The following is a 13,004-nucleotide window of genomic DNA, read 5'->3' as shown; positions in this document are numbered from 1 at the left end:
AAAGTTTGACATTTCACATCTGCCCCAACATTTCATCATACTTCCATTGATGATCATAATTTGAAATTTGTGCATTGGGTGTAAAAAATAATGGGTTTCTTCTCTAACTCTCTTATGAATGAAACTATGAGTACTTCCACTGTTGATAAGGACTATAGCTTTCCGGTGCTTGAATCCTATGAGATTCAATGTTTGTGGAGTTGAAATGCTTGAAAATGCATTTAGGGAGATTAGGGTTTCTTAAGGATGAAATGATGGTTCAATATCTTCTTGATTCTAAGTGTTGGCGTGTTCAACTTGTAGTGCCAGATTCTCTTCAGTGTGTATGTCTTCCCTCAAGGTTTGAGTAGTCATATCAATTTGGAACAATTTATGTCCTTTACAACTATGACTTGATGCACATTTTTCGTCACAATTGTAGCAAAGCCCACATCTTTGGTGATCTACCATTTCCGATAGAGAAAAACTTTGTACCTTCAAATGATAAGTAGGAGTTGTGCTTAATGAATTACCTTGGGGTGGACGAGTGTGAGGAATTAATGTTGCCTTTTTTATTTGTGCATTAATCACCATTTCGGCTTCTAAGACCCTCTTAATTGATTTTGACCATGTAGCATGATGCTACATTTGGACTTGTGGTCGAATATCCTCCTTGAGGTCACTAATGAAACATTCTTTATAGAAGGAATATTTTAAGTTCTTTGAATAGATGGCTAATTGCTTAAATGTTGCTCTAAATCCAATCACCAAGCTAGTTTGGTGTAATTTGGTAAGTAGCCCCGAATTATGAGTATTCCTCTCAAAACATGCATAGGAAACTTCAACAAATTGACTCCATTTAATGTAGCCCGAATATGATTTTTATGCCATTCCCACCATTTCCATCATTATTTATCTAAATGTAGGAACCCTACCTTGAGTTTCATCATGTCATCAGTAATACCTTGGAGGGCGAAGTAATGTTCCATTTTAGTGACACCTCATGATGGATCATAACCATCAAACTTGTTCAAGTCCACCTTAGGAGAACAATGCCATATATTGTTATCTATTGATTTATTGTTGTGTAGGCATATCGAGTATTGTGTGTGGATACACATTTATGACTTATAATTTTCTTCTTGGTGTACTGACTCAATTCAGTATGCAGTCATTTGGTTTTCTCTCTGTATGATTTGAGCTAACATACTAAACAACTTGTCCATTAATTTCTTTTCAAAGTCATCAAACATCTCATTGAACTTTTCTTCCAAACCATTTATGTTTTCTTGACATTGCTTAAGTTTACCTTCCATTGAGTCCAACTTAGTTGTGATAGAGTAAGTGTTCATGTTGTATGGGGAAGTATGGGGATGCTTATACTATTCTCCTTCATGGGTAAGATTACTAAAAAAAACCATTGGGATAGTACCTGTGTTATTTGAAGACATAGAAACATGTATTTCTTAGATTATCTATTATGACCCAAATTATGAATTGCCGCCAATTATTTGGATCTTATGGAATTGGTTTGGTTGAAATTTATGCTCTTAATCAAAAGATATGTACTCTACAAAAATCACAGTCGTCACCAGAAGAAACCCAAAAAAATGTTTATTTTAAATTATCGCTAACTTCACTTCCTAGAGTCCAATTTTTTTTTTTTTTTTTTTTTATTTTTAAGAGGAATTCAGTCATCGGATCAAATTCTTCAAATTATGCACAAATAGTTTCAGAAAATGACTTGAATTATGCCAGCAAAATTCTCACCTGAAAAACCCTAAAGAAACGTTGATTTTCAATTGTTGATAACTTCACTTCCTATACTCTATTTTGGACAATTGTTTTTTTAAATTGGGTGTTTTTTAAGAAGAATTCAGTCCTTGGAATGGATTCTTCCAATCATGAATACAAAGTTTCATAAATTGACCTCAATTCTACCATCCTCTCATTCCCATGAAACATATCAACAAAAAGAAAAAAAAGTATCCAACCTTGTGCAACAAAAAGAGCTTTGATACCATTTGTAATGTAATTAACATAAAATATAGTGCAAAACAAAACCCGAGAGAATATATATATATGAAAAAGTTAAACCCTTTGATAATAGAAAATAGAGAGCTATATTCACTCACCTCTTCAAAGGGACAACCTCCAAGAGTAATGCTCTATATACAATCACAATTCTAACGAAACCTTACATAACCTTCTACTCAATTATAACTGTCCATGGAGAATGTTAACTACCTATAAGCCCACTTCTAATAAGAGCCTACTATTGAATTTGGGTTTTATTAACAACAATAATTCTTTTTAAAATTTGTGACTCTTAATTAACTATTTTAATGCACCATATACATTAATATTGTATCTAAGTAAGAGAACTAGAGTAAGAACCTAACATCCTCTAACCTTCTTTTTTGATGCTTAATAAATAAAGAATTAGATTTAATCCCTCTCAATAATTGATAAATGAGAAATTTAATTTCTCTTAATACTTAAGTAGATGTAAAATTAATATAACCCCTATCTAATTAATATCTAAAATTTGACGTAAATAACATTAAATTTATTTTTCCAAAAAATTATATTTCCATTTAAAAAAAATGAGCTATATAAATGTAAAATTAAACTATACCTTATCTAATTAATATCTAAAATTTGAAATATATAACATTAAATTTCTTTTTCCAAAAAATCATAATTCCATATTACCCACTAAGCTCTGCACAAATGACTTACCTCCTTGGTCAAAATTGTCGATAACATCCCTAATCTATCCCTATACCTTTAAAACATGAACTTGAAATGCATCATACCCTAGCATAGTGACCCTCTAAAATTTGAGGCCAAAGTGGCAAATTGGATTGAGAATTACATTAGGTAAATGCACTAAGCATTCATTAATCCCTTGAAAGGAATCACATGACCAAAATAGTCATAGAAGACATATAACTCCTCCAAAACCTGATAACAATTTCAAAATTTTAGAACATTTTGTAAAGGTTCAATGAAGGAGAGCGGAGCAGGTACGACTATGCTTGAGTAGCATGGCCTAAACGGGGGTCGCAGAACGGGGTTGCAGGCCGGCATCGGTCCTGCAGCCACCCCCGATACCGTCCTTCCTCGGGTCTCGTGCCTGTGGTTTTTCTTCTTTTTTTACCTCAAGATCCGCGGTCTCCTTTTTACCCTTTCGTTTCTCACCCCTATTTGGGTTTTATCCCTCCGCTGATCGTCGTTAGGGTTTTGAAGCCGCGCTCAGACAGCTCACGGCTGCCCCCTGTCGTTTTCCTCCCGCCTGCTCGACCCGGACGGTTTACAGCTGCTCCTCTTTTCTCACCCTTCGAACGGCCCTGAACGGTTTCCTTGCTGTCGGTGCCAGTCCCCGACGGTTACCTGGTTCTGAGGTTACATCCTGTTCAAGCAGCTGGCGTAATGGATCTTGACGAGGTGGACTACTCGGACTCTCCGCTGGCAGAAGGCTCCATCTGGCGCTCCACGTTTACGGCCTCTGGAGGCCTGTACAGTGAAAGCTTAACCGCCAGCTTTGAGGACCTCACACAGTCGACTGATCCGGCTCTCTCGGCCTCTCTTCAGCCTGTCGAACCCTCCTCCTGGGCGCCCTTTACTGTTCCCTCCCCGGCCTCCCTTGGCTTTCTTGCGGAATGTTTCCAATCCTCTCCTATCGAAGCCGGTCCCTCGAATCTGCTGGGTCTTCACCCCCTCCCGCTACAACCTGAAGCACCCCCCGAAGTCCCCCCTCCTTCTGCTCCTCTCCCCCCTGGCTCCCCCTGTCTCCTCTGGTAGCTACAATGCTATCCCCCCCTTCCAGAGGCTATCCCCCCCCCCTATCGACCCCCTACCCCTCCCCCCCGATCGCTGCTCCGGTAGGACCTAGGGCATCTGCAAACCCTAGCCGCATGTCCTCCCGCCCGTCCAAGAAACAACGCTGTTTCAAATCCCGACCTGAGGACATCATCCTAAGGCTTGAAGAAGATATCCAGTGGGGAGAGGCGATGGATTTAGCGGATAGAGTACTTGTGGGACGTATCCGAGGCAGGTATTACTCTGCGGAAAAGCTGAAGACATGGGCTATGGAGATTTGGGGCCAGCATCTGGCGGAAATCCCCTCTGTCCAGACATTCGTGCGAGGTTGGTTCACGCTGAGGTTCGCAAGGGCGGACCACACGAGCTGGGTATTGTCATCTTTCTGGCACTTCGAAAAAGCACCGGTACTCCTCAAACGATGGTCGCCCCTTTTCGACCTGGAGACTGAACAAATTGGGGTCGGGCCAGTATGGGTCAGACTCCCGGGCTTGCCACTACAGTACTGGTCCGAGGACATCTTCAGGAGAATCGGCAACTCTCTGGGCACCTTCATGGAATCTGACAAATCTTATCTCACGACGGGGATGATGGCATACGCCAGGGTTCTAGTTCATCTAGATACAAGAGGAGGCTTACAGGAACACATCACTATCCAATGGAAATCCTTCTCGAGGAAGCAGAAGCTTGACTACGAAGGAATCCCTTACCGATGCAGAAGGTGCCATCAAGTGGGTCACCTTTACAAAGACTGCCCCCTCCTCAAAAAGACTCAGCAAGAAACCGGGATTCAGGACCATCCCCCAGTAGCAGGAAATCCAGCTCCTCCGGCCGTGGCAGCACCAAGAGCGGAACAAATCAAGACCTCAGACACGGTGGAAGCGCCGCTCGCACCTTTGAAAAAAAAGAAGGGCAAGAACCCGATCAGGCCTCCATCTCCTCCTCTGACGCGCTCAAGGGCCGCAAAGGGAGTCGTCTTTTCATCGGGTACGTCTCTCCCTCCTATTGTCTCTGATTCGCATCTCTCTTCTTCTTGTTTATCACTCTCCTCCCACTTGCCCCCTCCGGTCTTGATTCCTGCCCCCTCATCCCCGTCGGTTCTCGACCTGGTTGCGGATTCCCGCCCCCCTCTACCCCCCTCATTGACAAGCCATCTTTATATGACCTGCCCCCTCCCAATGCCATCGGCCATCTATACTTCATGCTCCCTCTCATCCGTCCCTGCCTGCTCCCTTCAGTCGCCCTCCCCCTCGGTAAACTCCACACCGAGGTACTCCACCCGCTCGACTGCAAAGCAGAAAGAGCCGGACGCCATAGGGCTGGCCGCTGCCCCTCCCATCCTCTCGCCCAAGCAGGGTAGAGGCAGACCTTCCAACATCCACAAGGCAAAAGAACAAGTAGGGGACGAAGTGATCCAGGGAAAACAACACACCATTGAAAGGGTTCTTAGAGCAAAGGACACCCTTCCCCACCCCCCTCCATGAAGATCTTGTCCTTCAACTGCAGAGGGCTGGCCAGCCCCGAGAAAAAGCTGGCCCTGAAGCGTCTCTTATTATCTGAGTCGGTTGACATTATCTTTTTACAAGAAACCCTTTGCAAGGCGGATTCGGTCATACCTATCCTTTGCTCTTGGATGCCTGGATGGTCTTTCCAAGCTCTCGATGTCTCGGGACGCTCTGGGGGCATTGCAATTGGATTCAAGAATTGCACTATTAACCTGAAGAACATATGGGGGGGAGGGGGTTTCCTGGGGGCGGACATTTATTCCAAGGATCTGGAGGAAGAGCTGAGAATTATAAATGTCTATGGACCTTGCCACAACAGGGAAATCTTCTGGCGAAAACTTCTCAGCTCCCCCCTCCTCCTAGCTGGAAATGTAATCCTAGGAGGAGACCTGAATTTCTCTATGGGCTTCTCAGAATCCTGGGGACACATGGTGCAGATTGACCCGCTTTCTGATTTCTTTGAGCAGCTGCTTGAGAATTACCTCTGGATTGACATCCCCTCGGCTAAGATTCAGCATACCTGGAGGAACAACCGGTCAGGTGACCAAAGCCTAGCCAGGAGACTGGACCGCTTTATTATCAAAGAAGCCTTTCACAACAGCCACCCCAGATCAAGGCAATGGGTCGGCAGTGGTGGTATGTCGGATCACAGACCCATTTTTCTAGAGGTTGGAGAAATGCAACAGAAGCACAAGGCTCCTTTCAAGTTCAACTCCACTTGGCTCCGGGACCCCTCCTATATCAAACTAATAACCGATTTCTGGAAATCACACCCGATCTCTGAGGAGGAGGATCCAGCTAAATGCTTTGTTAAAAACCTCTCTGAAATTAAGGTGTTGTCCAGAACTTGGGCTCATAAGAAAAGGGAACAGGATGACCTAATTATCTCCCAAGCAGAGCAGGCGATTGCAGACCTTGAATCTCACTCGGAGGGAACTTTCAACTCCCCGGAACAGAAAGCTATGTATGAAACCCTCATCAATCAGAGATCTCAAATTCTCAGAGACAGAGAGGCAAGCTGGAGACTAAGAAGCAGAGCAACCTGGCTCAAGGAGGGGGACGAAAACACAAAGTTTTTCCACCGTTTTGCAAATGGTCGGAAAACAATCAACACAATCTGGGAGCTGCAAAATGATTGGGGGCAACAAATCCACACCTCCAGAGAACTCGCCTCACTCACCACCTCACACTTCAGGAACACATATATGGCCCCGAGGGAAGCCAGTCTCATAGAAATCATGCGAGTGGCCGAGCATTTCCCCAGGTTTGTGGATGAAGGGGAAGCAGAAGACCTTACCAAAGAGGTTTCATTGGGGGAGCTTGAAGCCACCATTCAGGGATTCCAAAAAGACAAAAGCCCGGGACCTGATGGCTGGTCCATCGAGTTCTATCTTGCTTTCTTTGACCTGCTGGGTCAGGACCTCCTCAAAGTAATCAATCACTGTAGCCACTCAGGGAAAATCCCCTCGGCCATCAAAGCCACCTTCATAGCCCTCATCCCCAAATCCGACAAGCCAGCCTCTTTCAATGACTTTCGGCCCATCTCGCTCTGCAACTGCCTTTACAAGATCATGGCCAAAATCCTAGCGAATAGACTCAAGCCCATTCTTTCGGCACACATATCCTCTGAACAGTTTGCTTTCCTACAGCACCGCCAGATCCACGAAGCCATTGGCACTGCACAAGAGCTTCTACACTCGGTACAGAGCAAGAATTTGAAAGGTATGATCCTTAAGGTAGACCTTTCCAAAGCTTTCGACAGGGCAAGCCTGCTCTACATACGAATGCTCCTTACCCATCTGGGCTTCCCTTATATGTTCATCAAAAGGATAATGAGTTGCATTTCTGATGTGCCTTACAGTGTCCTCCTAAATGGATCCCCCACTCCCTTCTTCACAGCCGAAAGAGGTCTCAGGCAGGGGTGCCCCCTCTCCCCATTACTTTTCTTGCTCATCATGGAAGGGCTAAGCAGATTGATAGGGACAGAACACAGGAGGGGCAGGATTGCTGGTATAAAAATCACGGAAAACTGCTCTCTCACTCATCTCCTGTTTGTAGACGATGTGCTCATTTTCTTAAATGGCAGCATGGCCGACACCTCTGCCTTGCAGCTTGTTTTCGACCTCTTTCAGAAGGCTACAGGCATGATCATAAATGTACACAAATCCACCCTCACAGCTATAGGCTGCTCGCAACATGAAGTTTTTTTCACTCGACACCGTTTTCCTTTCCCCACACACCCTATGGAGGAAGGTGTTAGGCCCCTATACTACTAGTGTAACCCCTTATTGTTATTAGTACAGCCCACTTATTATATTTATGTACCCATGTAGTGCCCATATTGTTGTTATTGTGCCACATAGAAGCCCACTATTGTTATTATTGTGCCCTTACATTATTATTGTTATGTCGGCCCTGATTATGTTATGACCCCTTAGACACCTATATATAGAAAGGAGGTCTTTTCATTTGTATCATCGAAGAATTGTTTATTTATGTAATGTAAAGGAGGTTTCCCCCTCGAAGAGGCTGAATTCTAAGGCGTTGATCTATCTTTTCTATCTTTTCTTGAGCTGCTTTCATAACATTTGGTATCAGAGCTTTGGATTCTAGGGTTTCGCTGCTCCAAACAGGTCATCGTGGAATTTTCGCTATAACTTTTTTCTGTGACGTTTCAAAAGTCGCAAAAAAGATCCATTTGAGAAGAAATCGCGCTGAACCTTGGGTCCAAATTTCAGAGCTTTTCGCGCAATATTTGCGGAGATATGATCTGAGGAAGTTGGTCTTTTTGCAGACTCCTGAATTACATTCAAAACAGGTGACCTGGGGAAAATCGTCATAACTTTCTCTCTACGGATCGGATTGAAATTTCGTAAGAAGGTACAGAAAGAGGACGGACTGTAGTTTCTTGTATGCATTTTTCAGATCCAAAGGTCAAAACAGTGACTCGTGGCACGTCGTACAAGTTCACTCTACTGAACTAGTCTATAATCAGGTCATCTTGGGAGATTGTGCATAAATCTTTCTTGGAGAATCCAATTTGGATCAGATTGGTGGCATTGGAAAGAGGACACAGAGTGCTACTACAGGTCACAATTTCAGAACTTAAAGATCTGAAAGTATAGAGTTACAGTCGTTTCAAGATCGAGCTCCTAAAATCAAGAAAAAGCAAGATGAGGAAGTTTGATGGCAAGGATCCGGTAAATTGGATACTTCAGATGGAGAAATATTTTGATCTAAATGGTGTACCACTGTTACAAAAGGTATGTATTGCATCTTCATATTTAGAACCGGATCAATTTTTATGGTATGAAGGGCTTTGTTCTCGTAAAAAACTTGTTACGTGGTCAATTTTCACGGAGGAAATGATAACACATTATGAGGATACAAAGAGAAATACCTTCTTTAGAGTAACACCACAACAATTGGAAAGAGTAAAAGGGCTTTGTGACATACTGGAAAGAAAAATTATGGAAACCAGGAAGCATACCCCTCACAACTATAAAGATGGAAGCGTTGTTTCTCCCAACCTTCCACAACCTACAAGGGTTACACCACAACAATTGGAAGAAAAAAGAGAAAAAGGGCTTTGTTACAATTGTGATAGCAAATGCACTAAAGATCATAAGTGTGTTAAGAAGAAAGTATTTTACATAGAATATGAAGAGGAGGAAGAAAGGGATCAAGAAACATCAAAAGAAGATGATATACGCCAGGACCCCACCCCAGAGAAAGAAGAAATGATTCAGACCATATCTTGTAAAGCATTGGAAAGAATTACCACTCCTCAAAATCTCAAGATAGAAGGACATATCAAGAAGAAAAAGGTGCAAGAAGTGAAAGATCACATCAAGAAAGAAGAAATGAATCCAACCATATCTTGTAATTCATTGGTCAAAATTACCACTCCTCAAACTATCAAGATAGAAGGACATATCAAGAAGAAAAATGTTCAAGAAGTGAAAGATCACATCGAGCATCAAGAAATGAATCCGACCATATCTTGTAAAGGATTGGAAGAAATTAGTACTCCTCAAACTCTAGAGATAGAAGGATATATCAAGAAGAAAAAGGTTCAAGCAGAGAAAGATCACATCGAGCATCAACAACAAGTTCTCCAACTTTTAAAGGATAACGCCACTTCAGTGCAAAATCAAATGAAACAACAGGTAGATCAACATCATAGTGAAAAATGTTTTGATGTAGGTGATTGGGTATTTTTACTGCTACATCTCAAGCAAGCTAATTATGAGAAGGAAATGTTGAAAATACTACATGCACTTAAAAAATGGCGACCTTACCGAATGGGAAGACTCTTCAAGGATGAGGCTGTGGAAGCATTGTTTTGTGTTATTTCTATTATCCAACCAGATTGGATAAATGAAGCAAGGGATGAATGGAAGAAGGACGAAGAAGTGTGGCCACTTATTCAAAAGTTGCAAAAGATCCCGATTCAAACAATATTTCCAGAAATTGAAGAGGAAGGAAAAATCATATTGGAACTTGAAGCAATCATAGAAACAAGAACCCGACAGCTACAAAATCGATCAATTTCAGAGTATCTCATCAAGTGGAAGAACTTACCCGCTGAAGATTCCACATGGGAGGACAAGAGTTTTATATAGAAGCATCAAGAACTACTCAAGCGTTGAGGACAACGCTTTTTGAAGGAGAGGGGCATGTTAGGCCCCTATACTACTAGTGTAACCCCTTATTGTTATTAGTACAACCCACTTATTATATTGATGTACCCATGTAGTGCCCATATTATTGTTATTGTGCCACATAGAAGCCCACTATTGTTATTATTGTGCCCTTACATTATTATTGTTATGTCGGCTCTGATTATGTTATGACCCCTTAGACACCTATATATAGAAAGGAGGTCTTTTCATTTGTATCATCGAAGAATTGTTCATTTATGTAATGTAAAGGAGGTTGCCCCCTCGAAGAGGTTGAATTCTAAGGCATTGATCTATCTTTTCTATCTTTTCTTGAGCTGGTTTCATAACAGAAGGGTTGAAATACCTAGGCTTCCGAGTGAAACCTGGGGGATATAAAATCGCTAATTGGATCTGGCTTATTGCAAAAGTGGAAAAGAGATTGAATATGTGGTACAACAGGTACCTCACACGGGCTGGAAGACTCACCCTCATAAAAGCAGTGCTGGAAGCAACCCCTGTATACTGGATGTCATTGGCTTGGATTCCAAGAGGAATCCTAGCCAGATTACAAAAGATATGTTGCAGATTCCTATGGAAGGGGAACAAGCAGGGGAACCTTTTCGCTTGGGTAAACTGGGATACTATAGCGAGGCCTAAGAAATGGGGAGGATGGGGTATAAAAAGATTGGACTTATTTGCAAAAGCACTGGCAGCGAAGCTAGGATGGCAGCTCATTACCTCACACAGCCTCTGGACAAGAGTAGTATATGAAAAATACATTGCCCCGGAAAACATAATCGACTGGATATGCAGGGAGCACAGGGTGAGCGGAAGGCATTCCAATATATGGAAAGCTGTACTCAATTCCCTCCCCCTCATACGGGAAGGCATAACATGGAGGATACATCAAGGAAATGTTGTTCACATAGGAATGGACCCCTGGATCGGGTGTGGCAACGCCCATCGACTTCCAGCACAGTTGATCGCTCATCTACAGGATCAGGGTGTTTCTCATATTGCCCACATAGCAGATCAAGAAAACACCACTCTTCTCCAGCAGGCCTGGAAGACAGCACAAGACCTCCTCATCCCGGGACATTGGAGGCATGATTGGGAGGATTTCACAGAAGCTCTCACTCAAGCACACATCAGGATAACGGAAGAAGAAGATGAGATCGTATGGGCACATGCAAAAAATGGAACATACACCCCCAAGGAAGGCTATTTAAAGCTCATGCAACAAGTTCAGCCAGAGAATATACAGCATTGGTGGAAAGCACTATGGAAGCTCAAAGCAGCTCCCAGGACGCGAATGCTTATGTGGACCATCCTTTTCAATAAAATCCCCACAGGTGCAAATCTGATGAGGCGATCCTTCCATGGGCCATTCTGGTGCCACCTCTGTAGGAGCAATGAGGAAGACACTGCCCACTTATTTCTGTCCTGCCCTATTGTCATCGAGCAATGGTCCCTCATATCCTCATCCTCTCAATCCCTCAATCAATGGCAAGGCCAGTCCCTAACAGAGGCCTGGCTGAACTGGCTAGAGAAACACAAAGGTCGCGATAGAAATCTACCACTCCTTATGTGCTGGGCTATCTGGACGGCGAGGAACCGAGCCATATTTGACCAAAAGGACCCCAATTGGCCCAACATCAGATCTCACATCCTTGCCGACTTCAGACTCCTCCCTGATGACCTCTCTCAGCTCCCCCCTAGATCCATCCACCCTGAACTCATTGACAAATCTTACCCCTGGGCCTACTTTGACGGCTCAGCCCAAGCAGAAGGCTGTGGGGGTGGGGCCCTCCTCTACCTAAGGGACGACCATTGTTACAAAATTCAGATGCACCTGGGAAGAGGCACAAATAACTTTGCCGAGCTATCTACAGCCAAACACCTCATCCACTTTGCACTTGAGAAACGCTGCACAAAACTACAACTGTTTGGGGACTCAAAACTTGTCTGCAATTGGCTCAATAGTACATCTTACTGCTCTGCTTATTCTTTGAGACACATTTTGGATGAGGCACACAGGCTTATAGCATCTTTTGAAAAATTTGTTTGTCAACACATTTACAGGGAGCGCAACTCAAGGGCGGACCTCCTATCAAAACAGGCAGCGCAAAGGCAGGAAGAAGACTGGTTGATACAGGAAGAAGTGGATGGAATTTTCCACCAACATTACCACAGGCCTTTTGTAGATCTGCACTCTCTCCGGGAGACATAACTATACTGCTATTTTCATTCTATAAACACAGTTTTTTTGGGGTTTTTTGACCCACTGGCTTCTTGTAAGCTGCTGGGTACTTGCTGCCGTTATCACTTGGTACATAAAATAGTCTCATCACAGAACTATCCGACATACAGGATTTTTTGAAAACTCCGGTTTCTTCTGGTTCTTTTGATACTTACCAGTTGTCTCCCTGCGTGGAGCACACTCTATCAACATGTTTACTTATGTTTTTGATGCAAAATCTCTCCGAGATCATATGAACTCCCTGCGTGGAGGCACAAAACTGCATATATTTTTGTACATGGCTGTAGTTAAACTGTCATTTTGCTACTATCTGGGAGGCGACCAGCCTCATTATGCATATGCCTAGGCATTTACAGAATGTAATTTCTTACGATCTAATAGAAATTACGACTTTTTCCACGGGAAAAAAAAACTCCTCCAAAACCTCAAAATAGCCCATAGTATTACCTAAAAAAGTTATTCAAGAAGGCATCCATATATAACTCCACTTCTACCTCGAAATTGCCATTGATATCACTAGCCTATCTTAATACCTCTAACACATAAACGAAATGCATTGTTGTATGGACCCTAACATAGCGAGAATCTGAAAGGCAATATACATGTGAAATGTTAACGAAGAAAAGAAAAACCATACAACAGAGTAGAAAATTGGATTGTGAAAGTAATTAAAACACTAATCCTTTTTAATCTCATTAATATGTTATGATTCTAAATTTAGTTGTAATGATATTTGAGAGAGTATATGTTTTTCTAATTCTTTCCCAGTAA

The 13,004-nt window shown here is 42.8% G+C and overlaps 1 protein-coding gene across 1 annotated transcript; it reads left to right on the top strand.

Moving 5' to 3' along the window:
* Nucleotides 1-3,899: 3,899 nt before the first annotated feature.
* LOC149144638 (uncharacterized) lies at nucleotides 3,900-12,203 on the top strand. Its single transcript, XM_089452215.1, has 3 exons — nucleotides 3,900-4,791; nucleotides 5,391-7,031; nucleotides 10,324-12,203. The coding sequence occupies exons 1-3, from the start codon at nucleotides 3,900-3,902 to the stop codon at nucleotides 12,201-12,203; spliced, it is 4,413 nt and encodes a 1,470-aa protein (XP_089308341.1).
* Nucleotides 12,204-13,004: the final 801 nt, after the last annotated feature.

The sequence above is a fragment of the Pinus tabuliformis genome, chromosome X (assembly GCF_031772625.1).
Source record: "Pinus tabuliformis cultivar Carrire ecotype Pingquan chromosome X, CPIR1, whole genome shotgun sequence".
In the NCBI taxonomy this organism is placed as follows: Eukaryota; Viridiplantae; Streptophyta; class Pinopsida; order Pinales; family Pinaceae; genus Pinus; species Pinus tabuliformis.
This window is presented reverse-complemented; position numbering and strand designations above follow the sequence as displayed.